At 65.1% G+C, this 27,968-nt stretch overlaps 2 protein-coding genes across 2 annotated transcripts in view; one reads left to right on the top strand and one right to left on the bottom strand.

The window, feature by feature from the left end:
* Positions 1-21,256, bottom strand: part of MEGF6 (multiple EGF like domains 6) — a 75,496-nt gene extending 54,240 nt beyond the window's left edge. The window contains exons 1-4 of the mRNA XM_068158174.1: positions 20,781-21,256; positions 18,479-18,592; positions 14,928-15,037; positions 4,302-4,406 (exon numbers count right to left, since the gene is read on the bottom strand). Coding sequence (XP_068014275.1) covers positions 4,302-4,406; positions 14,928-15,037; positions 18,479-18,592; positions 20,781-20,866 — 415 coding nt within the window. The 5' untranslated portion in view covers positions 20,867-21,256. The remainder of the gene's footprint in view (positions 1-4,301; positions 4,407-14,927; positions 15,038-18,478; positions 18,593-20,780) is intronic.
* A 2,548-nt stretch (positions 21,257-23,804) lies between these two features.
* Positions 23,805-27,955, top strand: TPRG1L (tumor protein p63 regulated 1 like). The gene is made up of 5 exons (XM_068158182.1): positions 23,805-24,036; positions 24,360-24,451; positions 24,925-25,101; positions 25,942-26,095; positions 26,728-27,955. The coding sequence occupies exons 1-5, from the start codon at positions 23,830-23,832 to the stop codon at positions 26,920-26,922; spliced, it is 825 nt and encodes a 274-aa protein (XP_068014283.1). The 5' UTR covers positions 23,805-23,829; the 3' UTR covers positions 26,923-27,955.
* The last annotated feature ends 13 nt before the right edge of the window (positions 27,956-27,968 follow it).

Genomic DNA, 27,968 nt, shown 5'->3' with positions numbered 1-27,968 from the left:
GGGGGGGCTGTGCCTGAGGGGGCTGTGCCTGGAGGGGCTGTGCCTGAGGGGCTGTGCCTGGGGGGGCTGTGCCTGAGGGGGCTGTGCCTGGTGGGGCTGTGCCTGGTGGGGCTGTGCCTGGTGGGGCTGTGCCTGGAGGGGCTGCAGGATGCCCCCTGGCCAGGTGAATCTCCACCCCTGCTGCTGGGGCTCTGTTCAGGTGCAGCCCACCTTCGGGTTGAGGCTTTGGTGGTATCCACACAGCACAGCCCCTGGCTGCCCACACACAGCCCCAGGCTCCACAGTGCTTGCTGCAGAGAAGGACCCAGGCTAAGCCCACAGGGAAGCTCAGGACAAAGCAGCTGCAGAGGCAGCAGCTCCCTGAGCCCCTTCTGTGGAGCTGGTGCCACAGGCTCAGGAGGAGGATTCCCCTCCCCACAGATAACATTTTTTCCTCTGGGTTTTGCAACACACCCAGCAGCAAAAGCCCTCTGCAGGGAGCTGCTCTGCTGGCTGGTGCCAGCCTGGGCTTCTCTGGGGGGCACTCAGGGGGAGATTTCCCTCCTGTGCTATCAGGCAGCAGCCTCTGGGCTGTAGGGAGCAGCCCCAGGACAGCTCAGCATTGCACAAGAGGAATGCACAGGCTCTCGAGCTTGGCCCCAGGGCACACGGAAAGCATCCTCCCTTCCTCACATAGCTCTCCTCTCCTGAGCCTCTGGAGCAGGAACCCTCTCAGCATCTTCCCAGAAGCAAGAGGGAGTGGGAGCAGAGGCTGGGCTGCTGCTGGAGCTCCTGCACAGGCTGCAGCACTCGGGGCACACAGCCCCAGGCACCACAGGGCCGGGAGGGCAGGCAGCCCTGAGGCTGGGGAGGAGCTGGGGGGGTCAGGAGCAGCTGCTGAGAGCAGTGCTGGAGAGGATCCCTCGGGGAAGGCAGCACCCAGGGAACACAGGAAGGTTCCTCCCCAACCTTCCCCTGCTGCTGGCTCAGGGCTCCCAGCAAGGCTCACAGCAGAGCTGGGCTGTCCTGGGCTGCCCTCCCCTCCTCCTGCTGCTCCCCCAGGCCCCTCCAGGCTGCACCCTGCTCCCGTGGCCCCTGCTCTCCAGCGGCTCCCCAGCAGCAGGAGGTGGCAGAGCTCAGCTGCCCTGGCTCCTGCTCTGCCCCAGGACACAAAGCAGCCAGGAGCAGGCTCCCCAGGGGCTGCCCCGAGGGAAGGCTCCTCAGGGAGTGTGGATTTGCTCCTCCCCAGGTGGCACAACCTGCAGCTTCCCTCCGAGCTCTGCCTGCCCCTGGCAGCCCTCAGCACCAGGAGCCTCAGGGGTCTGCAGGGGCTGTGGAGAGCTGCAGCAGAGCTCAGGGGGCCACAGGGACCCTAAAGCCCTCCAGAACCTGGCTGGAGCTGGATGGCCTCCGAGGTCCCTTCCCCCCCAGCCCATTCTGTGGCTCTGTTTCAGCCTGCTGCAGCCCCAGCCACAGGATCCCTCTCTTGTGGCACAGCTTCCCTCCAGGCTTTGCCTTCCCCTGACAGATCTCAGCCTGAGGAGCTCCAAAGCTCCCCAGAACACTCCAGGACCTGTGGGAACGTTACAGACCCACTGAGCACTGTTGGCACTGATTGATCTGCCAGGTCCCTGCCACCCCCAGCCCCGGGACCCCTCCCCTCTTCACTTGCCCAAGCAGAGGGCTGCAGCTCCCCTGGGGCCCCCAGCCAGGCATTTCCTTTCACCTAACCTAACCACCTCCTAATGGAATCCCCAGCTCTTGAGTTGCCCCCAAGCAGAGCTGGGGAAGGGCAGAGCAAGGCAGCTTCCCAGCCCACCAGAGCCCTCCTGGAGCAGCAGCTCCTTCCCACCCACCACCGAGCTCCCTCAAACAGAGGGCAGTCATGCCCTGGCCTGGGCCTGGGCTCCTCCAGCCTTGCCTGGAGCTGGACAGCTTCAGCCTGACAGCAGACAGCCAAGAGGCTGCTTGCTGCACTCCAGCTGAGCCCTGGGAACTCAAATCAGACCAACTGAGAAGGCATTCAGGGAGCAGCTGCCAGGGTTTGCACAGCCAGGGCGGTGCCAGGGTGCTGGTGATGGGCACAGAGAGGTGGTGGAGTCTCCTCCCCAGGAGGGTGGTGAGAGCCTGGCACAGGCTGCCCAGGGAGGTGGTGGCAGCCTCATCCTGGAGGTGTTTGCAGCCAGGCTGGAGGTGCTCTGGTGTGAGGGCTCCCTGCCCATGGCAGGGGCTGGGGCTGGCTGAGCCTTGAGCTCCCTGCCAGCCCTGGCAGCTCTGTGACTCCCTCTCTGCAGACCCTCAAGCCCTGCCTGGTGTGTGACCTGCCCCAGATGATGTGGTTCTGCTCTGGCAGGGGGGGTGGACTGGAAGCTCTGCAGAGGTGCCCTGCAGCCCCCAGCATCCTGGGAGCACCTTGGGCCCTGGCTGGGGCTGGGAGCAGCCCAGAGCTGGCAGGGGCAGGGACCAGGCACAGCCCCAGCTGTGCCCCCAGCTGCAGCTCTCTTCCCTCCCTCTGCTCCACAGCTTCACAGAGGATTTTCCTTCCCTAAGAGATTAATCCCCTACAGGGCCCTGGCTGCTTGCCTCCCCCAGCCCTGCCAGGGCTCAGCACCACCTCTCTGCCAGCACACAGCACCGAGCAGGGCTCTGCCCTTCAGAGGAGCTGTCCTCCCAGGCTGCTCTCTGGAACAGCCCCAGGGCTCCCAGCCTCTGCTGCTCACAGAGCTGCTCCAGGCCCCCAGCAGCCTTGTGCCCCCCAGCTGGGCTCTCTCCAGCAGTTCCCTGTCCCTCTGGAGCCGGGGAGCCCAGCTCAGCCTTCTCCTCTGGCTTGCCAAGCCCCACACACAGCAGCTCAGCGATGCCACCTCACAGAGGGGGAGGAGAAGATGCTAAACCTCTCCCCTGAGAGCACTTGGGAGGATCAAAACCTCTCTGAGAGGCAAGGGGCAGCAGCAAAGGGTAAAGAGGATGTGCTGAGAGCTGCCCAGCCCCAGTGAGAGCTCTGCCTTCAAAGCAGGGAGAGGGAATGCAGGAGAGCTCAAATATTATCACTCCCAAGAGCTCAGCAGAGCAGGAAGGGCAGCATCCCCCCGCTGGGAGCCTGGGCACCTCCTGCTTTCCAGCCAGGGTAAACAGGGGCTGGCTGCTGCTGCAGGCTGGCCAGCAAAGATATCCCTGCTGAAAGGTGTGATAGGAGCCTGGCCAGCTCTGTGCTCCCTGCCAGCAAGGCCACAGCAGTGCCCCTGAGAGCAGGCACAGGGACTGCAGGCAGAGGAATGGCTCTGAGGAGCCAGCAGCTCCCTCCCTCCCTCCCTCCCCTCTGCCTGCCCCCCAGGCTGCTGCCCTCAGCCAGCCTCAGCAGGAGGCCTCTGCCTCCCTCCTGCATCCCTGGAGCCCTGGGATGGTTGGAGTTGCAAAGGGACCTCAAGGCTCATCCAGTTCCAGCCCCCCTGCCATGGCCAGGGACACCTCCCCCAGCCCAGGCTGCTCAAAGCCTCTCCCAGTTTGCTCTCCCCAGCCCCCTGCTGCACAGCCCTGCCCTGGGCAGCTGCTTGTGAGGAGCTCTCATCCCCCAGGGGCCAGGGAGCTGCTTGCACAGGGGCCAGGTGAGGGGCAAAAGGCTTCTCTGCCTGAGCAGGATGAGTCTCTGGGCACCACTCTGCTCTGCAGCAGCCTCCCAGGGCAGGCAGCACCCAGGGCAGGCAGCACCCAGGGCCACTGTGCAGCACCCAGAGCCACTGTGCAGCACCCAGGGCAGGCAGCACCCAGGGCAGGCAGCACCCAGAGCCATGGTGCAGCACCCAGGGCAGGCAGCACCCAGGGCAGGCAGCACCCAGGGCCACTGTGCAGCACCCAGGGCAGGCAGCACCCAGGGCCTCAGTGCAGCACCCAGGGCAGGCAGCACCCAGAGCCATGGTGCAGCACCCAGGGCTGTGCTTTGCAGCAAGGTAGCAGAAGCCTTTCCCTGCAGGCAGCAGAAGCCTTTCCCTGCAGGCAGCAGAAGCCTTTCCCCTGCAGGCAGCAGAAGCCTTCCCCTGCAGGCAGCAGAAGCCTTTCCCCTGCAGGCAGCAGAAGCCTTTCCCCTGCAGGCAGCAGAAGCCTTTCCCCTGCAGGCAGCAGAAGCCTTTCCCCTGCAGGCAGTCAGCTTCCCACCCCCCCAGGCTGAGGCCAGTGAAAGCAGAGAGCAGATCCTTGGGGCTGGGAAGGCCAAACAGGGGCTGGGACAAAAGCCCAAAGCCCACCCCCCTGGGGCATCCTTTGCTCTGCAGCCTTTCCCCTCCCCGCTGGGGGTGGGAGGGGGGCCCTGGGGAGCCCCAACTCACCGTACTGGCAGCGAGGCCCTTGGAAGCCGGGGGGGCAGCGGCAGGGCTGGGAGGAGCCTTCGGTGCAGCTCCCACCGTTGAAGCAAACCCCAGAGCTGCAGACAGCTGCAAGGAGGAGGCAGAAAACGATGGTTGGAGCCTGCCAGCCCTAAGAGACATCCTGGTGGCCTTCCCAGGGCCCTGCAGCAAGCCTGAGTGGCTGTTAAAGTGCCACTGACCCCTCCCTGGGAAGGCTCTCTGCTGGTGAGGGGGAGATGCCCCAGCCCTGCAGCCCTGCCAGGCCAGCCTGGGCACGGCTCTGAGCAGCCTGGGCACGGCCCTGAGCAGCCTGGGCATGGCTCTGAGCAGCCTGGGCACGGCCCTGAGCAGCCTGGGCACGGCTCTGAGCAGCCTGGGCACGGCCCTGAGCAACCTGGGCACAGCTCTGAGCAGCCTGGGCACGGCCCTGAGCAACCTGGGCACAGCTCTGAGCAGCCTGGGCACGGCTCTGAGCAGCCTGGGCACGGCCCTGAGCAACCTGGGCACGGCTCTGAGCAGCCTGGGCATGGCTCTGAGCAGCCTGGGCACGGCCCTGAGCAGCCTGGGCACAGCTCTGAGCAGCCTGGGCACAGCCCTGAGCAGCCTGGGCACGGCTCTGAGCAGCCTGGGCACGGCCCTGAGCAGCCTGGGCACGGCTCTGAGCAGCCTGGGCACGGCCCTGAGCAGCCTGGGCATGGCTCTGAGCAGCCTGGGCACGGCCCTGAGCAGCCTGGGCATGGCTCTGAGCAGCCTGGGCACGGCCCTGAGCAGCCTGGGCACGGCTCTGAGCAGCCTGGGCACAGCTCTGAGCAGCCTGGGCACGGCCCTGAGCAGCCTGGGCACGGCTCTGAGCAGCCTGGGCACGGCTCTGAGCAGCCTGGGCATGGCCCTGAGCAGCCTGGGCACGGCTCTGAGCAGCCTGGGCACGGCTCTGAGCAGCCTGGGCACGGCCCTGAGCAGCCTGGGCACGGCTCTGAGCAGCCTGGGCATGGCCCTGAGCAGCCTGGGCACGGCTCTGAGCAGCCTGGGCACGGCCCTGAGCAGCCTGCCCCAGCTGAAGCTGTCCCTGCTGACCGCAGGGGGCTGGACTGGGGGAGCTGCAAGGTCCCTCCCAACCCAAACCTCTCCATCAGCGGCTCACAGAGTGATGCTCAAAGCCTCCCGGGACGGAGGGCAGGAAGTCAGAGCCCCCAGGGGATGTCTAAGAGCTTTCCCTCTTGTGGCTAAGTGAGGAGCGGCAGGAAGCCCCCAGCAGAGCCCCTGGGGGGGCTGGGGAGGGAAGGAGGCAGCAGGCAGGACAGGACTGGGGCGGCCCCGGGCCAGAGCTGCTGGCAGCAAAGGGCTTGGAGCTGGAGGCATCCCTCGGGAGGAAGCCACCAGGGAAGCTGCTTCCCAGCTCTGTGCTGAGCTCCCCGGGGCGCTGGGCACCCAGACGTGGCATCACCTTCCCCCTGGCCCGGGGTGAAATGGAGCTAAACTGCAAGGAAGTCTGAGCAGCCAGGGGCTGTGTTCGCGGCCAGCGGAGTGTGAAATGGACACAGAGGCAGAGAATGCTCAATTAGGCTGCTGAAATCCACCTTTCCGACCGCCCGGCCCCGGCCCCGGGCCGGCCCCGGCCCCGGCCCCAGCCCCAGCCCCAGCCCCAGCCCCACAGCTCTGCTCCTGGCCGCTCAGGACCGGAGGTTCCCCGCTGCAAAGAGCTCATCCCCGGGGCAGGGAAGCTGCACCCAGGAGTGCTGCACCCAGGGGTGCTGCACCCAGGGGAGCTGCCACGGGCACCCTGCCCTGTCAGGGGTCAGGAGGCAGAACAAGCAACTCTCTTCCTTTTTAAGTCCATGTGAAGGTCCAGAGAGTGACATTTGCTCTCTGCTCTCTGCTCTGGACACAGCTGTGCTGCCAGCCAGCTTCCTCTGAGTGCTGCTCCTGCTCCTCCTCTTCCTCCTTCCCTTCTCACTCCCACTGGCCAAACTGGAGCAGAACCCAGGGGCAGCAGGCCTGGGAGGAAGAACTTCTGTAAACCCCATGGAGAACCAGGTCATGGGGAGCAAAGAGAGCTTCAGCTGCCTCCATGTGCAGGAGATGCTGTGGCAGCCTCTGATCCTGCAGCTGCCTCCTGCCTGCTCCTGATCCTGCAGCTGCCTCCTGCCTGCCTCTGCTCCTGCAGCTGCCTCCTGCCTGTCCCTGCTCCTGCAGCTGCCTCCTGCCTGCCTCTGCTCCTGCAGCTGCCTCCTGCCTGTCCCTGATCCTGCAGCTGCCTCCTGCCTGTCCCTGATCCTGCAGCTGCCTCCTGCCTGCCTCTGCTCCTGCAGCTGCCTCCTGCCTGCTCCTGATCCTGCAGCTGCCTCCTGCCTGCCTCTGATCCTGCAGCTGCCTCCTGCCTGCCTCTGATCCTGCAGCTGCCTCCTGCCTGTCCCTGATCCTGCAGTGCCTCCTGCCTGCTCCAGATCCTGCAGCTGCCTCCTGCCTGTCCCTGATCCTGCAGCTGCCTCCTGCCTGCTCCTGATCCTGCAGCTGCCTCCTGCCTGTCCCTGATCCTGCAGCTGCCTCCTGCCTGCCTCTGATCCTGCAGCTGCCTCCTGCCTGCCTCTGCTCCTGCAGCTGCCTCCTGCCTGTCCCTGCTCCTGCAGCTGCCTCCTGCCTGCCTCTGATCCTGCAGCTGCCTCCTGCCTGCCCCTGATCCTGCAGCTGCCTCCTGCCTGCCTCTGATCCTGCAGCTGCCTCCTGCCTGCCTCTGATCCTGCAGCTGCCTCCTGCCTGCTCCTGATCCTGCAGCTGCCTCCTGCCTGCCTGATCCTGCAGCTGCCTCCTGCCTGCCTCTGATCCTGCAGCTGCCTCCTGCCTGCCTCTGATCCTGCAGCTGCCTCCTGCCTGCCCCAGATCCTGCAGCTGCCTCCTGCCTGTTCCTGATCCTGCAGCTGCCTCCTGCCTGCTCCTGATCCTGCAGCTGCCTCCTGCCTGCCTCTGCTCCTGCAGCTGCCTCCTGCCTGTCCCTGCTCCTGCAGCTGCCTCCTGCCTGCCTCTGCTCCTGCAGCTGCCTCCTGCCTGCCCCTGATCCTGCAGCTGCCTCCTGCCTGTCCCTGATCCTGCAGCTGCCTCCTGCCTGCCTCTGCTCCTGCAGCTGCCTCCTGCCTGCTCCTGATCCTGCAGCTGCCTCCTGCCTGCCTCTGCTCCTGCAGCTGCCTCCTGCCTGCTCCTGCTCCTGCAGCTGCCTCCTGCCTGTCCCTGCTCCTGCAGCTGCCTCCTGCCTGCTCCAGATCCTGCAGCTGCCTCCTGCCTGTCCCTGCTCCTGCAGCTGCCTCCTGCCTGCCCCTGATCCTGCAGCTGCCTCCTGCTTGTCCCTGATGCTGCAGCTGCCTCCTGCCTGCCCCTGCTCCTGCAGCTGCCTCCTGCCTGCTCCTGGTCCTGCAGCTGCCTCCTGCCTGCCCCTGCTCCTGCAGCTGCCTCCTGCCTGCTCCAGATCCTGCAGCTGCCTCCTGCCTGCTCCTGCTCCTGCAGCTGCCTCCTGCCTGCTCCTGCTCCTGCAGCTGCCTCCTGCCTACCCCTGCTCCTGCAGCTGCCTCCTGCCTGCCCCTGCTCCTGCAGCTCCCAGCTCCTCAGGAGTGCTCAGTGAGGGCCCAGGAGATGCTGGTGGCATGGGAGGGCAGAGTGTGGTCCTGGGCATGGGCCAGGGGAGAAGCCCCCAGCCAGAAGGCTCTTTTGCAGCCACCAACTGCCCAGCCTAAGGCTGTGGTGAGATCCCAAAGCCGCTGTGGGGCCACCTGGAAACCATTGCAGGCTGTGGCTCCCACCCTGGTGCTTTCCCCTCCCATCTGCCCTCCTGGCTGCTCCTCCCCTTCCAGCCCAGGCTGTGGCTCATCAGCGGCAGGGCTGTGACCACACACTCGGTGTGGCAGGAGCAGGGAGGGAAGGCTCCCAGCACAGCCTCCCCAAGAGCCTCCCAGCCCTTGGCACAGCCCTGCCCTGTGCCTGCCCCAGAGCAGCAGCTGGGAGCTGAGGAGGAGGAGCAGCCAGGGCTGGGTTGCAGCTCTGGGGCAGGCTCCAGGACATTCTGTGCAGCACCAGAAGATAAATTTGCCTTTTCAGAGATAATTTGGGGCTCTGAGGCAGGAACACAGGCTCAGAGGTGTGGGGGAGCAGCTGCTCCCTGCCCAAGCCCCTCCTCTGCTGCTCACTGCCCTGCTGGAGGCTGGGGGGAGCAGGGGGAGGGGGAGATGTCTTGGTGGAGCAGGAATCCCCTGAAATCAACAGAGGGAACCTGGGCAGGGCCCTTTCTGCCCCCAGCCTCACCTCCAGCCTCCTCTGCTCCTGACAGAGGATGATGATGGTGATGGTGTGCTCAGTGCAGGGCAGATCCAACCCCCCCAGCCGCTGGGAGCTGCACAGAGCTCCTCAGCAGCTCACCTCCAGCTGCCTCCTCCTGGGGCTGCTTTGCCTCTGCAAAGGGCCACTCGGGTTTGGGGCTCGGTGGAAGCCAAGCCAGAGCCAAAGCCTGGGGGTGGCCCAGCCCCTGGGGGCTCTCTCAGCAGCCCTGCACTCAGCTCTGGGGCCACAGCAATCAGTCCCAGCCTGCTCTGCCTGCTCTGCTCTGCCCCCGGGGAGCAGCTGCCCCTCCTCCCATCCCCCCGGGGCTGGCTCTGCAGAAACCAACCTGCTGGGACTCTGTTACTGCCCTGTGGTGCTGAGGGAGGTTTGTGAAGCTTCAGGGGGACCAGGACCTTCCCAGGGTGGCTACCAAGCCCCAGCCCAGACAGAGCCCTGGGGCAGGACCTTTGCTCCACCCCTGCTTTCCCAGCCCAGAGCCTTGCGGCAGGGCTGGAGCCCACTCCCCTGCTCCACCTCCCCAGCTCCTCCCAGGGGCTGCTGCCACTGACTCCCAGCCTGCCCCAGCCCTGCCCCTGAGCTGCCCTGCAGCTGAGCTGCTCCTGCCCCAGCCCTGCCCCTGAGCTGCCCTGCAGCTGAGCTGCTCCTGCCCCAGCCCTGCCCCCGAGCTGCCCTGCAGCTGAGCTGCTCCTGCCCCAGCCCTGCCCCTGAGCTGCCCTGCAGCTGAGCTGCTCCTGCCCCAGCGGTGGCTCCCTGGGGGGCCTGAGGGCTTTCCAAACCCCCTCCCCCAGGGGAGATCATTCAGCAGCACAAAGCTGGCATTGAAGAGCCAGGGGAATGAAGCAGTGATGAAATGTGGGCTCAGAAAGGCTCAGATCTCCTCATCCAACCACTGAGGCACTTTGCACAGCCACCTCTCCCTGGGGAGCCCACATCCATCCCAGGCACAGCCCTGGGGCTGGAGCTGGGGCTGGCACCAGCACCCCACTGAGCTGGTGAGGGTCCTGGGGTCAGCTGTGGGGCTCTCACCCCAGGAAGGACACTGAGGGGCTGCAGAGTGTCCAGAGGAGGGCAATGAAGCTGGGGAAGGGTCTGGGGAGCAGTGCTGGGGAGCAGCAGGAGGATCCCTGCCTCTGCCTCCCCTCCTGCAGACCAAACCACCCCAGCTCCCCCCAGCCCCCCCCCAGCTCTCTCCCTCTCCTGTCAGAGCCCACAGGGAGGCCAAACTGCACAGCCAGGTGGTTTGCTTTCCCCTGGATCCTTTCCCCTTCAGCACCTAAAAAGCAGCCTTCACAGGGTCCCATCCTGCCCAGCCTGGTGCTGAGCTCAGCGAGCCCCCAAGCACAACAAAGGGCAAGGCAGCCCCGGGGCCGAGGGGCTGGGGTGGTGCTGTTGGCTCTGCCCCAGATTCCCTCAGGGAGCAGCACAATCCCCTGCTCTGTGCTGCAGGCTGGCACAGGGAGGCTGCAGAGCACCATAACCTACTTCCCAGCCCCACTGGGCGCCCCCAGCACGGCGCTGGCTCAGCCCTCTGCAAAGGCTCCGCGGGCCTGGGGAGGGGCAAGGACGGGGGGGGAAGGGGCAGGGAGGGGGCAGGAACCGGGGCAGGGGCACCTGAGAGGCCTGGCAGGGGCTTCAGTGAGGAGACAGCAAGGGGAGGGTCCTGGGGAGCCGGAGGCAGGGCTGGGGTGGAGGGGCAGGGAGATGGGGAGCAGCTCTCCTGCCCCAGGACCAGGGCAGGGAGGGGAGCCCTGGGCAGGGAGGGGATCCCGGGGCAGGGAGGGGGATCCCGGGGCAGGGAGGAGAGCCCGGGGCAGGGAGGGGAGCCCGGGGCAGGGAGGGGAGCCCGGGGCAGCACCCCAGGGGCTCAGCCAGCCCCAGGCTCCAGCCCGGGCACGAGGTTCAGAGGCTCAGTCCGAGCCCTTTCAGCTGACAAAGCAAAGAGCCCCCAGGGGGGAGGCACAAAGGGAAGGCAGCCCCGCGGGGAAAGCAAAGTGGTGACCGAGGACAGTTCCTGCCCAGCCTCCCGGCCGGGGGCTGCTGCTGGCTCCAACCTGCATGGCCAGGATGCTGGGGCTGCAGTGAGCCCAGGGGGGCTGCCGTGAGCCCAGGGGGGCTGCCGTGAGCCCAGGGGGGCTGCTGGGGCTGTGCAGTGAGCCCAGGGGGGCTGCTGGGGCACTCAGCCCTGCACAGTGAGCCCAGGGGGGCTGCAGTGAGCCCAGGGGGGCTGCTGGGGCACTCAGCCCTGCACTGTGAGCCCAGGGGGGCTGCTGGGGCACCACAACCACGACCAGGCCACCAGGGCTCCATCTCCCAGCGCTGGCCTCCTCCTCAACCTCTGCCATGCTCCCTGCTCTCCTTGGTGCCTTTCTGCCTCACCCTGGCATTCCTGGGCATGGCAGGGGCTGGCCCTGGCACAGACAGGATGTCTGCACTTGGCCTCCAGCTCCTCCACGCAGTCCAGGAGCTAAGGGCTTGTGGGACTCAGCTTTTCAGCATCTCCAGCTGCCAGCAGAGGCCCCAGGGCTTGGCAGGCTGGCAGGCCCCCTCCTGCTGCCCAGCAAAGGCCTTGGCTGTGCTGTTGAACCCATCTGGAATTTAAGTAGCCTCTCAGAGGCCACTTGAAACCGAGCAGCTTGACCTGAGAGTCAAACTGTCGGTGGGCAGGCAGGGAGAGCCTGATGCCATGCCAGAAGTGCAGAGGGTGTCTTGGCTCCTGCCCTCTCTGCCCCCCAGGCAGCCCTGAGCAGATGTGCTGCAGGACAGAGGGCAATGGGCACACCAGGAGCCCTCAGGCCTCTGCCACCAGCAGAAGAGAGGTCAGGAAGCAGGCACAGTGCAAGGGACCTGGGCACCCTGCCTGGGCAAGGTGAGGTCTGGCAGCAAGCACAGCTTCCACAGCTGCACCTGGCCCAGCCCCAGAGGAAGGAGGGCATCAACCATCCTGTGGGGCCCAGGGGATCTCTGTGGAGCCAGCAGCCTCCAGAGCTGCTTCCTGCAGCCCACCAGCAGCAAAGGGCCTGACCCACCCCAGGACCCCCCAGCAGCTTCTGCTGACCCCCTGGAGCTGCTGCAGAGAGCAGGGGGCAGCTGCCCCAGGAGAGCAAAGCAGAGGAGCTGCCTGCCACAGGAGCCCGGTGCAGGAGGCTCTGGGCTCGGCCAGACACGAGGAGCTGGCCAGCAGCTGCCGGGACAGGCCTGCAGCCCCGGGGCAGAGGTGGGAGCGGAGCTGCTGCCACCCAGCGCGGTGCCAGTGCCCTGCAGCTGCAGCCTCTTGGCCCTGGGCTGCCGCCCTGCAGCTGCAGCCTCTTGGCCCTGGGCTGCCGCCCTGCAGCTGCAGCCTCCTGGCCCTGCTGCCATCTCCTGCCCTGCAGCTGCAGCCTCTCATCCCTGCTGCCAGCTCCTGCCCTGCAGCTGCAGCCTCTCGTCCCTGCTGCCAGCTGCTGCCCTGCAGCTGCAGCCTCTCGTCCCTGCTGCCAGCTCCTGCCCTGCAGCTGCAGCCTCTCGGCCCTGCTGCCAGCTCCTGCCCTGCAGCTGCAGCCTCTTGGCCCTGCTGCCAGCTCCTGCCCTGCAGCTGCAGCCTCTTGGCCCTGCTGCTGCCCTGCAGCTGCAGCCTCTTGGCCCTGCTGCCAGCTCCTGCCCTGCAGCTGCAGCCTCTTGGCCCTGCTGCCAGCTCCTGCCCTGCAGCTGCAGCCTCTTGGCCCTGCTGCTGCCAGCTCCTGCCCTGCAGCTGCAGCCTCTTGGCCCTGCTGCTGCCCTGCAGCTGCAGCCTCTTGGCCCTGCTGCCAGCTCCTGCCCTGCAGCTGCAGCCTCTTGGCCCTGCTGCCAGCTCCTGCCCTGCAGCTGCAGCCTCTCGGCCCTGCTGCTGCCAGCTCCTGCCCTGCAGCTGCAGCCTCTTGGCCCTGCTGCCAGCTCCTGCCCTGCAGCTGCAGCCTCTTGGCCCTGGGCTGTGTCTTTAGTGGTTGGGAGCGAGGGGAGAGCGAGGGGAGAGCGAGGGGAGAGCCAGGGGAGAGCCAGGGGGCTGGGAGGTGTCCTTCGGCTCTGGCTCCAGCTGCCAAAGCCCTGCCAGCTCCTGGGAGCCCAAGCCAGGGGGAGCCGAGCGCCGCCGCGAAGGGAGCCACAGGAGCTGCGCGGCAGGAGCCTCGGCCCCAGGGCTCAGCCGGGACCAGCCCGAGCCCAGCAGCGGCTCTGGGAGCGTTTTGCACCCCGAAGGAGCTGGAGCTGCCTCTCCTCCCTCCTCCAGACCCCCTCACCGCCAGCAGCCTGCCGCCCAGCGCCGCCCAGCGCCGCCCAGCCCCTGAGCGCTGCTGCTGGCGGCGGGGGGAGCTGCGAGGCTGCCCTGAGCACCTTCCTTTCCTCTCCTCTGCTTCCCTCCGGGATGGGATTGCTCACTTCCTCAGCAGGAAGCACCACACCGGGAGGCGCTCGGCTGGGTTCAGCCAAGGTCATGATCTGCTGGCTGGCAGCGGGGGGCAGGGACCCACACCTGGGCACCGCGGGGATGCTCTGCCGGCTTGGAGGCTTTGGCTGCAGCCAAACCTTTCTTTCCTTTCCTTTTTCTCGTTGTTCTTTTAAACCTCTGCTTCAGGATCAAAGGCAGGGGAGGTGCAGGCAGCCTCTGCCCCCCTGGAGAGCAAAAGCTGAGTGGCTGTGGGAGATTTCCCTATGCTGGAGGCTAATCACAGCCAAAACTCAGCTCTGCAATGGAGCTGGACACAGGCAGCCCTCGTGCCCTGGTGCCAAGGCAGGCTGGAGCTCAGAGCCTTTGTTGGCTTGCCTGCAGCAGCAGAAGCTGCTTTGCTGTGGGGAGGGCAGGGGCACAGCCCCAGAGCCTGGGGGAGGGCAGACCAGGGGCAGGTGGGTGCCAGGGAGCCTGTGGCTGCCTTGCTGGGGACACCACTTCCGCACACAGGCCCAGAGAAAACCTCTGTCTGACTCAAGAGCTTTTCCTCTCTGCGCCCAACACCTCCAAAGCAAAGCTGAAGTGAAGCCTTTCCCCAGCTGGATGTGGCTGCAGCGAGCAGGGGAAGGGAGCTGAGCAGCCTCTGCCCCCCCTGGCAGGCAGTGCAGCCTGGGGGGAGGTGGATCTGGGGCCCACCAGGATGCTGCTGCAGGAGCAGCAGGAAATCATCTTCTAGACCAACTTTTGCTGGGCCCTGGCCTGACCCACACCAAAGCCAAGCACTCCCCACGTGCAAGCAGCCACTTCCACCCCTGCCTGGCACAGCAAACACAGCAGAGGAGGCCACAGGGGCCAAGAGCTCCAGGCCCTGGCTCCCAGCCCCCAGCCTGCCACGTGCCATCCCCTCAGCCCTGCCAGCACTTTGCTTTCTCCTCCGAGGCTGCTGCTGGGACCTCCCTGGTTGGATGTCCTGAGCCCAGCACTACCCTCTGGCTGCCCTGGCAGAGCAGATGAAGGGCAGGGCTGGAGGGGTCTGCAGCCCCTCTCAGAGCTGTCTCAGGCTCAGCAGGTCTTAAAAACAACAGCCCTGGTGCCTGACAGCTTTCCAAAGCCACCCAGGAGCCACAGCCCTGCAGGAGTCCTGCTCTTGGATGGGGTTTGGAGCCCAAGGAGCACACTGCAGCAAGTGACCACAAGCTGCCAGCCTCAGTTTGCTGCCCTCTGGAGCACAGCACCCAGCCCAGGGCCTCAGCCAGGGGCTGCCTCCTTGTCCAAGGGAGCAGCTGCCCCCAGAAGCAGTGAGCCCAGCTGACCAGCAAGGAGCCAGCAGCAGCACAGGCACACAGCAGGTCCTGGCTGCTCTTGTGGGAAGTCCACTCAGGGCTTGGATCACAGCTTCCCACTGCTGCTGCCAGCAGCACCAAGCCCGGGCTGGGGTTTACAAGCTGAGCAGCATTTGGCAGCTGGATCAATGAATGGGGCTCTGGAAAAGCCTTTCAGGCTGTGAGCAGGGAAGGCAGCAGGGGAGGCAGCAGGGGAGGCAGCAGGGGAGGCAGCAGGGGAGGCAGCAGGGGAGGCAGCAGGGAAGGCAGCAGGGGAGGCAGCAGGGAAGGCAGCAGGGGAGGCAGCAGGGGAGGCAGCAGGGGAGGCAGCAGGCAGAGCTTCCTGGACAGCCAGAGGAAAGCCTCCTGGCAGCCAGGGGCCAGGAAGGGCAATAAAAGCCCAGAAGCAAAGCAGGGAGATGCCCAGTTCTGGTTCAGGACGTTTTCCCAGCGTTTCCTGTGGGCACAGGGCTCGGGCTGGGCACAGGGCTTGGGCACAGGGCTCAGGCTGAGCCCAGGTGGGGGCAGCAGGGCAGGCTCCTGCCCGGCCAGCAGGGTACTTACGGTAGAGGCAGCCACTGTCGGCTCCCAGCTGCGCCCAGCCCGGGCAGCAGCCGTACCTGCGCTGCTGCTCCAGCCGGTACACCTGCCTGTAGCCTGTGTAGTAGGAGGTCCTGGAACACAGCAAAGCAAGAGACAGCCCAGCAGGGTTAGCTCCTGTGCAGAGAGCAGCCTGGGAAGAGCAGAGGCTGTGACTGCAGCTCACACTGACCACACCAGACCAGCCACTGCCACAGCAACCAGACCCAGAGCACACCACACTGACCACACCAACCACACCACACTGACCACACCAGACCAGCCACTGCCACAGCAACCAGACCCAGAGCACACCACACTGACCACACCAACCACACTGACCACACCACACCACACCAGCCACAACCATATCAACCAGACCCATAGCACACCAGACTGACCACACTGACCACACCAGACCAGCCACTACCATATCAACCAGACCCATATCAGCCCAGCCCACCCCACCCCACCCACACCACCTCTCTCTCTCACCTTCCAGAAAGAGCCAGAAGCCCTTCCCAGCCCAGCCCCAGAACATCTCCAAAGCGAGGAGCACAGCCCCAGGGCTCAGCAGAGCCAGGGCAGGGCCAGCAGGGGCTGCTGCTCTCAGGCAGGGGCCGAAGGTCCCTTTAACAACTCCTGCCGGCTAGGAGCTGGGGCAGGGGGAAGCAGGGGCTGGGCTGAGGCACAAATCGATCCAAGGGACACTTCTTTCCTGCAAATCTGCTGTTGTGTTTGTGTGAAACCCCAGAGCCTGCCACAGCCTTTGAAGCTGATCTGTGCAAGGCTCCTTTGGCAGGCGATGGAACTGCTCCACCAGAGCCGGTCCGGCACACAACAGCAAACGCCGGGCGCAGCAGAGGTGTCCCTGGGTGTCCACACAAAGGCTTTGCCCTCACTGGGGCTGGGGGTTTGATTTGTGTCTGAAGGGGGCTAAAAAGAGCCCTGGACCAGGGGGAGCCTTGCACTGCTGGGAGGGGAAGCTGGGGCTCCTCCTCGGGCCGTGCCAGCCAGCAGATGGAGGCACAGCTGAGAGAGACAAAAGCAGAGAGCAGAGAGCTTGGTGTGAGAGAGAGAGCTGCTAACAAACTGTGAAGGAAATGCTTGTGCTGCAGGAGCAGCTGAGAAAGCAATTGAGAGTCACTCAGGACCCAGAAGAGCCAGCAAGGAGGCACAGATCCATCTGGATCCCACTGGCACCAGCCCAGGGCTTCGGCAGGGTGCAGCAGGAGCCCTGCAGGACGTGGCCTCAACCCCAGGAGCACTGAGTGCAGGAATCCTGTGCTCCTCACCCAAAAGGAGGGAGGCTGCACTGCAGCAAGCTGCCTCCTGCCTGCCTGAGCCCAGGAACGAGGAGAGGCAGGAAAAGAGCCATGTGGGAGAGCTCCCTCCGGCCCCCAGCAGCACCCTGCACAGCCTCATCTCCAGCAGCCCTGGGGAGCTCCATCAGGCACTCCAGAGCCTTCAGTCATCCCAAGTGGCTTCTCAAGGAGAGGCAAATATTTTGACAGCCCCAGCTGCCTCTGGCTATCTGGATGCTGCAGACTGGAAAGAGCCACACAGGAGATACTTTATCTCCCCTGCTTCTGTTTTCTTTTGTGTTCAAGGAGTCCCTGGCACAGAAAACGTTGAATGAGCCAGAACTAATGGAACCCAGGCTTCAACAGCCTGCTGTGTCCTGCTGCTGGAAAATCCACTTCCAGCCCCTCTGGGGCAGTGCTGTCAGTGCTCCACGCTGCTTACTGAGGGCTGACAAAGTCACCTCCTGCTGCTGCCTGAGCTGGGAAAGTGACAGCAGCAGCACTTCAGCAGCACAAGGAGGAGCAGAGCCCAGAGGGTGCTCAGCTCCTCTGCTGCCTGGCTGAGTGGGCAGGACCTGTGCCCTGGGGCTGGGGGGCAAGGGCTGTCCTGGGCTGGGGGCAATGCTCCAGTGCAGCACTCCAGGCACAGACAGAAACCCCACAGGACCGAACGGGACCGGGGCTGGAGGGCACAGACTCAGCTGACAGCCACCAGATGGGACTCAGGCAGTGCCTGAGCTGCCCAGGGGGGTGAGGAAATCAGCTCCAAGACCTCTGAAGCTGCACCTCAGGGGCTGCTGCTGCCAGGCAGGTGGGAGAGGAAGAGCAGAGCCTGGACTTTCCTCGCTGCATCACCCACGGAGCTGCAGGCACCGAGGCCAGCCTGAGGTCAGCCCTTTGTGTGTCAGATCCTGGAGCTGTCAAGATGCTTCCTGAGCTGCTGGAGCTGGGCCCAGCTGGAGCAGCTCCAGGAGGTGACTCCGAGGCTGTGCAGCATCCCTGGGCCTGCTGAAGCTGAGTGCTCCACTGCCCTCCCTGGCTCAGCACCGGGGGCTTGGCAGGGCAGCTTCCACCTGCAGGAGCAAGCTGCTGGGGATGGGAGCTCCTCAGAGAACTTCGGAGTGAGGGGATGAGGGGCAAGGAAAGCTCTGAGGAAGTTCTGCTGGGAGTGCTTTTGCTGTCTGGCCTTTAACATTCCTTGGGTGAAAGCCCTGCCAGCAGCCCTGGGCTGCACCCCTGGGCTCTGTCCGGGAGCAGAGCTCCAGCAGCAAGCTGCAGCAGCACAGAAAGCTTCTTCCTCTCAGCTCCTTGATTTACAGCCCCAAGAACACGAATCAGAGAGCAGAAAGGGGCAGCTGGGGCTAGAAGGGCTCCCAGCCTTTGAAGTGGGAGCAGACAGCACCCAGCGTTTCAAAGTCCTCTCTCAAAGCCGAGTCAAAGGATGGACTCTGCTTGCTCCTTGATCACCACCGCACAGACCCCAGCGCTCAGGCAATTACCGGCGATTACAGACCGGGAGCAGCGCCCCCAGCCAGGACTTAAAAGCTGCCTCCAGCCCGAGATGCTGCTTTGAAGCTGTCAGCAGCGGTTTGGCACTGCCCCATGGGGCTGGGGGAGCACAGCAGGTTGGGCACCTTGGAGTCTGCTTGCTCTTTGGGGAGGAAAAGTGGATTTTCTCCCTCTGCAGCCCCTCCTCACCTGGGCTCCCAGTGAAGACCAGTTGGTGACCCAGGGGATACTGGGAAGCTGCTGGGGGGGCCTGGAGCAGCTCTGTGAGGAGCAAAGGCTGAGAGCCCTGGGGCTGAGAGCCTGCAGAAGAGCAGCCCCAGAGGGGAGCTGAGCAATGCTCAGCAAGAGCTAAAGGAGCTGTGGGGGGCAAGAGGCTGGGGCCAGACTCTTATCACTGGTGCCCAGGGACAGCACAAGGGGCAAGGGGCACAACCTGGCACCCAGGAGGTTCCCCCTGACCACAAGGAGAAACTTCTTTGGCGTGAGGCAGCTGGAGGCCTGCAGCAGGCTGCCCAGAGAGGTTGTGGAGAGCTTCCAACCCCGCCTGGGCACTGTGCCCCCGGGCAAGCTGCTGTGGCTGCCCTGCCAGAGCAGGGGGCTTGGACTGGATGATCCCCAGAGGTCCCTTCCCAGCCCAGCATGCTGGGATCTGGGGATTCTCACCACACAGGGAGCAAGGCAAGCTGGGGGAGCAGCACCCACCTGCGCTCGTAGCCTGGGCACCAGCGCCGGGCACCGCAGTCCTGCTTCCAGACGCGGAGGCTGCGGACCAGGCTCTGCACGCAGGGCAGCCTCTGCCCCACCACCACCAGCTCCTGCTGCACACAGACGTTGGGCCTGCAGACACAGGGGGACAGAGGCCAGGGTGAGGCTGGAGAGAACCTCCCTGCAGTGAGGCTGGGGAGGCACTGCAACAGGTTGCCCGGGGAGGCTGCGGAGCGCCCACCCCCGGAGGTGTTTGGCTGAGGAGCTTAGGGCTGTGTGCAGGGAGCTGTGTGCAGGGAGCTGTGTGCAGGGAGCTGTGTGCAGGGAGCTGTCTGCAGGGAGCTGTCTGGTCATGGCTGGACCTGAGGACCTTAAGGTGTTCTTTATGCAGCAGTGTTTACAGACAGGAAACTCACACAGAGAGAGGACATTGGAGTCCTCCCGTGGTGGAGTCATCCTGCTCCATCCTGAACTGCTGAGGCTCAGACATAGCAAGGGGAAGCCAAAGCAGTGTGGGACGCCAGGAAACATCAGTGACTGTGGGGGGCTGCTGCCATTCCCTACCTCTAGAGCCTGGGACCCTAGGAACATGCAGCAAGTGCTCTCCCACTGATACACCCAGGTTAATCTTTAGCCTCCCTGATCAGGACAGAGGCAGCAGAGGAATCTCTGTGCTTGGCCATTCTGCTTTTCTTCGCACTCAGAAGATTCTTTTCCTGCCTCCTGCCATGCAAACACCAACACTGCTTTAAACCAGAGCCCATTCTGCTGCCTTTGCTGCTTCCCTGCTCGTTCAGGGCTCAGGGCTGGGAGGGGAATTGCAGCCACTCAAGTGCACAGCTGTAACTCACTCAGACATCAGGGGAAGGCCATTTGCACTTGGGGTTTGTTTCTGACCCCAGCTTCTCCCTCACCAGACAGGAGTCAGTGGTTTTAACTAAGAACAAAGAGGGAACCTTTCATCCCTGCCTGCAGCTATTTGTCACCACTTCTTCAAAGTCCTTCAGAAGGGACCAAGACCCCTCACAAAATGCTTTCTTTTCACAAAAGTCCTCTCTAGAAAGGGAGCTAAACTAAATAACTTTGGCTGTGGTGAGACATAGAGACTGCAGCTGGCATCTGACTGCTCCAGGGTGCTGTTGCCATGGGCGTTAATGGCACATCTCCTTCCCCCTCTGCTTTGCTCTCCACCCTCTCCTCTTGTCGTCCCCCACAAGTGGCCACTGAGCTTTGGCTTCTGGAGCCCCCCCCCCCCCCCCCATCACTTCGTGCCACAGCAGCCCCTGGCACTGGTGGGGGCTGCCAGAGGAGCTGCTTCACTCCATGTCTCCAGACACAGAGAGCTGCAAGCTGCTGCAAAGTGAGGATTTCCCTGCCCCAGGCATCTCCATACCCCGGACCTCCTCTGCCCCTCGCTCCCTCACCTCCAGCCCAGCTACACACTCAAAACCAGGACTGAAGGGGTTGGCAGCAGCACCACTTTGGTGTGATTCATGGCAGGGAGGAAAGGTCCTTGGGTGCCCCAGAGAGTGGCTGTGTGTGCAGCAGCAGCAGCAGCGCTGTCCTGGGGGGAGGGACACCACTTCCCAGGCACTGGAGGCTTCTTTTCTCTGAGGCTTTGGCACAAGCCTCATCTGCATGGTCTCATCCGAGGAGTCCTAAAGTGCTTGTCAAGGCAGACAGAGCCTGTGACACAGGCAGAAAAGACTTCTCTCTGCCAGCCCTTCCCCTGCTCAAAGGGATCCTTTTCAGCCCAAAGGTTAGAAGCATCAGGGGAGCAGCCCGGAGTCGGCACACCAGGCAACACTGGGCTCATTTACAGCCGGAACGAGAGCAGCCCCCCCGCACCCAGCGATCATCTTCTGGCAGGAGACCAGGCTTGCAAGGAAGTTTTCCAAAGAAGCCAAATGATTAACACCGAACTGGAGCTGTAAAATCTAATTAAACAGAACGGGCTCGGCGCTGCCAGGGGAGCGGCAGAGGGGGGAGGAAACGTGCAGGGAGACAGAGAGAGGCAGGGAGCAGCAAAGCCAGCAGGTCTGCGAGGAAAGCTCGGGCTGGCTGCACAACAATCGCTCGCACAGGAGCAGCATTTCACTTCCCCACTCGCAGCTACCCCCTGCGAGCAAAGGCTCCCCAGACTTTCCCACTTCTCTCCCCTTTCGGTACCAGAGGAAGCAGCAGCGAGCAGCTCTCCCACCCCCTCCGCTCTCCCTGCCCCTCCCTTCACCCCTGATGCTAAAACGCTTTATTCAGCCTCTCCTTTGTGGCTCCCTGCCCTACAAACCCGCTTCTGGGTCTCTCTCCTGTCGCTACTCACATGTGGGGCTGGAGTTTGGTGCCCGCGGCCAGCGAAGCTGCTCGCAGTGCGAGGATGAATGACAGAGCCACGGCAGGAAGCTCCATGGCAGCCGCTCCTGTCCTGTCCCCGCCGGGATGCTGCCCGGGGAAGGCTTCTCCAGCGCAGCTGCCGAGTCCCTGCTCCCCGGAGGAGGATGCTGCTGGACACCTCCTCTTCCCGGCTTGCCGCTGCGCCTCTCTCGCAGAGCACAACGCGATGGGAGCGCAGGGGAAGGAGCAGTTCTGTCCCTCCTGGCTGCTCTCTCCCAGACAGGCTCAGTTCAGCAAGTTCCTGCAGCCCACGGGAGAGGCTCCGAGCGCAGCTCCTCCGCGGCTCTTCCCCCGAAGCAAACCTGGCTGCTTGTGCTCATTGGCTCGCCGTGAAACGCACCGGAGTGACTTCTCCTCCTGGCATCTGCTTCTCCACAAAGCCCAAGGACCTGGCGGCTCACAAGACCTGGGCTGTGTCCAGCAGCGGAGCCCCATGTGGGCTGAGCCGCGCCGGAGTCCCGATGCACTTCAGCAGCAGCAAGGAGGGAAGGGAAGGGAAGGGAAGGGAAGGGGAGGGGAGGGCTGCTCTCCTGCACAGCCAGAAGTCACCTCCCAGAGGGCATTCCCCCGGGCAGGCAGGGTGCTCCTTTATCCCATCCACATCACTGAAGCCATCCTCCTGCTACAGCTCCTCCGGAGACAGGATCCAGCAGCTCCTGCACACACAGACCCCCCAGGAGCAGCTTCCCTGCGTCTTAAGGCAGGAACCAAACTTTCCTCCTGCCTTTCCCAGGTCCAGCTCCTTTCCCCCACATGCTCTCTTGTTTCTTCTCTTGCTGACAGGCAGAAATCCCTCCCACCAGCTGCGGCCAACCCCCAGCAGAGGGGGGCGGACGACCCTGCAGAACAGTAGCCGGAGCGATGCGGCTTGGCCTCTCCAGAGGCAGCTCTTTTGCACTACCCAGGGCCAGCTCCGCACACACCAACCCAAATCCCTTTCACAGCTGCTCTGGAAATGCCCCCACAGAGATTTAATCCTTCCTGTGCACTCTGGCAGATAACCACATCCCTCTCTTCCCAAGGAGAGGCTGCTTGGGAAAGGGACAGGACGCCTCCGACCTGCTCCAGCGCTGGTGCAGGACCAGTTCCCAGGGCGCTGGGGGAGACACTGGGCAGAGAGGGGCTTGGGGAACCTCACTGCTCTCTACAGCCCCCCGAGAGGAGGCTGCAGGGAGCTGGGGCTTGGCCTCTTCTCACCAGTATCAGGTGACAGAAGGAGAGGAAATGGCCTGAGGCTGTGCCAGGGGAGGGGGAGGTTGGAGATTAGGAACAATTTCTTTGGTGCAAGAGTGGTGAGGGACTGGCACAGGCTGCCCAGGGAGGTGGTGGAGTCCCCAGCCCTGCAGGGGTGCAGGAAATGAGGGGCCATGGCACCTGGGGCCATGGAGGTGTTGGGTTGAAGGTTGGAGCCAGTGACATTAGATAGAGGTCTCCAAGCAAAGCAGTTCCATGATCCTGCGAAGGAGGTTTGGGATGGGGAGAGCTCCAGGGCACAGAAATCCCATCCTCCACTTTCCTGTCAGATCCCTCAGGGTTAGGATTTTCCTCACAGCAGGGAACCAGAAGACTGCTCCCAGCTTGTCCTCCAGGACTAACCTCCTGCTGCTGCCCCAAAGCTTGCCTCACACTGAGCTGATCCCCTCTGTGGGTCCAGCCTGGGCACACAGAGCGCTGGGTACCCGGCACCTGCACTTCAGGCACCCAGGTGAGCCCTCGGGGCACGGCTGAGGCACAGCCCAGCCCCGGTGCCCACCTGCAAGGCAGCAGGACGGCCAGGGGGAGCCTGGGCTCCAGCCCAGCAGGCAGGCGGAGGGCAGAGCCTGGAGTGTGGCTCCCCCTCCAGGACGCGCACAGGGATCAGTCCTGCTGCAGCCGCAGCTCCCAGGCTGTCTCCGCTGGCGATCCTGGCTTCACCCGGGCTCGGGAAGAGGCTCCAGGCTGCAGTGCCTGTGTCGGGAGAAAGCAAAAGGCTTTTAGCAGCCGAGGAGGGCAGGGCTGCAGCCAGGGCGAGATGGAGCTCCGCAGCCCAGCGCCGCCTGGGAGCTCAGTTTCATCTGCTTCCCATCTCGGGCTGCTTCCCAGCACGCCGACCCTGTCGGCTTCTGGCTCTGGGGGAGACAGGCCTGGAAAGCAGGCAGAGGTACAGCAGGGCTCCAGGGCAGCGATGCTGAGATCTGCAGCAAGGCCACAGAGCACGGAAACACAAACACCAACCTGCCACTCATGCCCCAGCAGGAGCTGAGCTCTGCTGTCGAGGGTGCTGAGCACAGCCTGGGCTTCAGGGCTCTCAGCTCCCAGTCCTGCCACACTCCATCCCCTGCCGGGGCTTCAGGGCTCTCAGCTCCCAGTCCTGCCCCACTCCATCCCCTCCTGGGGCTTCAGGGCTCTCAGCTCCCAGTCCTGCCCCACTCCATCCCCTGCCTGGGCTTCAGAGCTCCCAGCTCCCAGTCCTGCCCCACTCCATCCCCTGCCTGGGCTTCAGGGCTCTCAGCTCCCAGTCCTGCCCCACTCCATCCCCTCCTGGGGCTTCAGAGCTCTCAGCTCCCAGTCCTGCCCCACTCCATCCCCTCCTGGGGCTTCAGAGCTCTCAGCTCCCAGTCCTGCCCCACTCCATCCCCTGCCTGGGCTTCAGAGCTCTCAGCTCCCAGTCCTGCCCCACTCCATCCCCTGCCTGGGCTTCAGAGCTCTCAGCTCCCAGTCCTGCCCCACTCCATCCCCTGCCTGGGCTTCAGAGCTCCCAGCTCCCAGTCCTGCCCCACTCCATCCCCTGCCTGGGCTTCAGAGTTCTCAGCTCCCAGTCCTGCCCCACTCTATCCCCTCCTGGGGCTTCAGAGCTCCCAGCTCCCAGTCCTGCCCCACTCCACCAGTCCTGCGCGGGGGAGGCGGGCTCGGTGCCGGGGAGGCGGGCTCGGTGCTCGGTCCCCGCCCGCCCCGTTCCGTTCCGCCCCGGAAGGCAGCCAGAGCTCGGCCCCGCCGCGATGCTGCAGCTCCGGGACGCGGAGGACGGCAGCGGCCCGTCCGGTAGCCCCGGAAGCCCCGGTGCGGCGGAGCTGCTGGTGCCGGGGGGAGCCGGGCAGCCCCCGGAGCCGGTCCCGGTCCCGGTCCCGGTCCCGCAGAGGCTGCAGCCACTCCGGGTCCACACCGCCACCCGCGCCGGCCGCCTCCGGGAGTACTTCGTGTTCCGGGTACGGCCCCGGGAGGGAGGGGAGCGGCTCCCCCCCGCCCCCCCGGGGCCCCGCTCCCTCCCGCCCCCCCGGGGCCCCGCTCCCCCCCGCCCCCCCGGGGCCCCGCTCCCTCCCGCCCCCCCGGGGCCCCGCTCCCCCCCCGCCCCCCCGGGGCCCCGCTCCCCCCCGCCCCCCCGGGGCCCCGCTCCCCCCCCGCCCCCCCGGGGCCCCGCTCCCTCCCGCCCCCCCGGGGCCCCGCTCCCTCCCGCCCCCCCGGGGCCCCGCTCCCCCCCCGGCCCCCCGGGGCCCTGCTCCCGTAACCCTCTGCCTGCCTCTCCCCGCAGCCCGGCAGCATCGAGCGGGCCGTGGGCGAGATCCGCGCCGTGGTGTCGCCGGCGGAGGACGGGGAGGTGCAGAGCGTCTGGCTGCTGGCAGAGTGAGTGCGGGGCTGGCCCCGGCCCCGCGTGGCCGTGGGGCAGACCCGCGGCAGCGTTGGGCTGCAGCCATCCAGCCCCAGCAGGGTGCAGAAGCCGGCGGGGGCGCAGCCCGGGGGCGCAGCCCGGGGGCGCAGCTCGGGGGCGCAGCTCGGGGGCGCAGCTCGGGGGCAGCCTGGTCCTGGGGAAAGGGGAGGGCTGAGGGGGGGTCGGGGGGGGAGCAGCAGGGGCCGTGCCCCTGCCCCGGGCACCGGTGAGGCCACACCTCGAATCCCCAGCTCGGGTCTGGGGCTCTCACTACAGGAAGGGGCTGGAGCCGGCTGGAGCCAGAGGAGGGCAGGGAAGATGGTGAGGGGGCTGGGGGGGAGCAGCTGAGGGGGCTGGGGTGGCTCAGCCTGGAGAGGAGGAGGCTGAGGAGAGACCTCCTTGCTCTCTGCAAGCCCCTGAAGGGAGGGGGCTGCTGTTGTCCCCCCAGAATCGACCACTGGAACAACGAGAAGGAGAGGCTGGTGCTCATCACAGACTGGTCCCTGCTCATCTGCAAGTACAACTTCATCAGCCTGCAGTGCCAGCACGTCACCAGGATCTCCCTCAGCGCCGTGGACACCATCTCTGTGGGGGGCTTCCAGTTCCCACCCAAATCCCTCAACAAGTAAGCTGGCACCAGGGGCACCAGGCAGCTGCTGCCACTGACCTTGGGACCAGCTTGGTTCTTCCTTGTGCTCATCTGACCTTGCAAACTGTTGCTGAAGCTCCATTAGAACCCTCAGGGGGTGGGGGGAGAGCCAGGAGGGGAGCTGGGGGGGAGACCCAGGCAGGAGGGAGGGAGGGAGCTGGGGGAGGCACAACCAGGAGGGAGGGAGGGAGCTGGGGGAGGCACAACCAGGAGGGAGGGAGGGAGCTGGAGGGGGACCCAACCAGGAGGGAGGGAGGGAGCTGGGGGGGGATCACAGGCAGGAGGGAGGGAGGGAGCTGGGGGGACCCAACCAGGAGGGAGGGAGGGAGCTGGGGGGGGACCCAGGCAGGAGGGAGGGAGGGAGCTGGGGGGGGACCCAGGCAGGAGGGAGGGAAGGAGCTGGGGGGGACACAGGCAGAAGGGAGGGAGGGAGCAAGCTGGGGGGACCCAACCAGGAGGGAGGGAGGGAGGGAGCTGGGGGGACACAGGCAGGAGGGAGGGAGTGGGTTAAAAGTGAGCTGCTGAAGGACTCCAGGGTGAGCAGATGTGGGAGCAGGTCCTGCCCAGGCCAGGCAGTGAGTGGCAGCAGTGCCAGTGTCAGGGCACAGCAGGCAGAGGCTGCCCCAGCTCAGGCCTGCTGCCCACTGAGCTCAGCCTTTTGCCCTCATCCTCCTGAGGCCATACCTGGGCATACTCCAGGGGCTGGATTCCTCTCTCACCCCTCCAGAGGAGGCTCAGAAGTTGTGTTGCAGCTTGCAGCTCTCAGCAGGTTTCCACTGGAGCTCAGGGGCTGAGCTCTCCCCCTCTGCCCCCCAGGCGCGAGGGCCTTGGCGTCAGGGTGCAGTGGGACAAGCAGGGCCGAGGCTCCTTCCTCAACAGATGGAACCCCTGGTCCACCAGCATCCCCTACGCCACCTTCACCCAGCACCCCATGGCAGATGCTGACGAGAAGATTGCTTCCCTCTGCCTGGTAAGGGCAGCAGCTCCTCTCCTGGCCCACGCAGCCTGGGCAGGACCTGGGTTGCTTGGCAGCAGCCACAGCTCAGGCTCTGAGCTGAGCTTCCCCAGCCCCAGAGTGGCTTTGGGGGCAGCCCAGGCTGTCCCTTTTTGCCAGCCACCCTCAAAGAGTTCCTGCAGGAACCATCAGAGCCCTGCAGTGCCCATAAGGAAATGGATCTGGGGCTGCTCCCTGCTCTGCTCCCCTGGCAGGCTGCTGCCTGGCTCCTCATTAGGCTGCCAGCTAATGGAGGTTTAATTGCTGGCTGCAGACCTTCGCCTGGGCAGCTCCCAGCTGCTGCTGGCCTCTGAGGGGGTCCTGCAAAGCAGAGCTGGGGCAGCTGGAGCTCAAGCAGGAGCAGTCACTACCAGTGCTCAGCCTCTGCCCCCCAGGCCAGGTGTTTGAGGAGGGCACCTCAGAAGCTGTTCAGAGCTGCCCTGGGGGGCAGTGCCAGGCTGGGAGCTTTGCCAGGGCAGAGGAGCAGCCCCTGGCAGCGGCAGCCTTGGCGCTGACCCCTTGCAGAGCAGCAGCAGCAGCAGCCCTTCACCCCCTGCAGGGGCAGGGGCAGGCAGCAGGCTGAGCTCCCTGTGTGTGGTTGGTTTCAGCTGGAGAGCTTCCAGGCTCAGCTGCTGCAGGCCGTGCGGAAGGCGCACCGGGAGCGGCCGCTGGCGGGCAGGGCCGGCGGCGTGCTGCTGCTGGAGCGGCCGCTGCTCATCGAGACCTACCTGGGGCTGATGTCCTTCATCAACAACGAGGCCAAGCTGGGCTACTCCATGACAAGAGGCAGGATTGGCTTCTAGGAGCCCTGGTGCCGAGGGAAGGCAGTGCTGCTGCTCCCCTGGGCAGGGCAGAGGGGCAGAGGGGGCAGGGGGGTGGTGGCCCTGGCTGCCCTGGGCAGGGCAGGTGGCTCTGGGGCAGGCCCAGGGCAGTGTCCTTGCTGTGTTTTGTATCTAACCTGCAGCTCCCCCTGGTCCCTGTGCAGCTGGCAGTGCTGTTTCCACCTCTGATGCTCCTCCCTCTCCATCAAGTGCAATTGGTTCCTGCTCCCAGGGCACAGCAGCACCTTCCTGCCCCCCCGGCTGTGGTGTCCAGCCCTGTGTGTGCCTGGGAGGCAGCTGCACTGCTCAAGGAGGTTTTGGTGTTCAGTGACCTCTGATGGATGCCTGTGGGCAGCTGGGAAGGCTGGGACCCTCCCTAGCCCCCCAGCAGCAGGGGGCAGAGCTGCCCTGGGGGCTGCTCAGGAGCTCTGCACACAACCTGAAGCAACTCTGAGCCTAAGCTTCCTCCTGGAGGCTCTCCTGCTGCAGCCTCAGAACAGACTTTGGGGACAATATTGCCAAAAGCCTCCAAAATCTGCCTTCAGAGCTCCCTGGGGCCCAGAGGGGAGGCTGGGGGGCACAGAGGGGAGGCTGGGGGGCACAGAGGAGGGGCTGGGGGCTGACTTCTAGCCTCCCATCTCCACTCTGGGGCAGCAGCAGTGCAGAGCTTTGATCCCTCTCCCTTACAGCCTTTAAGCACAGGAGGCCAGGCCTGGTTTAGCCATCCCTGTGCCTCACTCCAGCCCAGTGTGCAGAACTCAAGCAGCAGCAGCTCTGGAGCCCTCCTGAGGTGCCTCTGCCCAGCTCCTCTCCTGGCTGGAGCCCTCCTGCATGGTGCCTGACCTGCTGAGCACCCTGCAGCGCCGGTGGGGGCTGTGCTGCAGTCAGTGTGGAGCTGGCAGCATCTCTGTGTGTGTGAGCTGGAGCAGTGCAGGCAGCTGCATGTGTCCCCCCCTGCCTCTCCCTCAGGTTCTGATTTAACCCTCAGCTTGCAGTAAAGTCAGATTCCAACTCCCCTTGTTGCTGGC

Source organism: Melanerpes formicivorus, unplaced genomic scaffold (assembly GCF_026170545.1).
Source record: "Melanerpes formicivorus ecotype bairdi unplaced genomic scaffold, bMelFor1.0.p_v2 SCAF_39, whole genome shotgun sequence".
Taxonomy (NCBI): domain Eukaryota; kingdom Metazoa; phylum Chordata; class Aves; order Piciformes; family Picidae; genus Melanerpes; species Melanerpes formicivorus.
The sequence above is the reverse complement of the archived record's forward strand: the minus strand, read 5'-3'. Positions and strand labels throughout refer to the sequence as shown.

Bases quoted from the DNA above. Each gene is read 5' to 3' on its own strand.
- TPRG1L (XM_068158182.1), top strand. From the start codon at position 23,830: ATGCTGCAGCTCCGGGACGCGGAGGACGGCAGCGGCCCGTCCGGTAGC. The intron at 24,452-24,924 runs GTGAGTGCGGGG...TTGTCCCCCCAG, and splicing joins AGCGTCTGGCTGCTGGCAGA to AATCGACCACTGGAACAACG. The intron at 26,096-26,727 runs GTAAGGGCAGCA...GGTTGGTTTCAG, and splicing joins AGATTGCTTCCCTCTGCCTG to CTGGAGAGCTTCCAGGCTCA.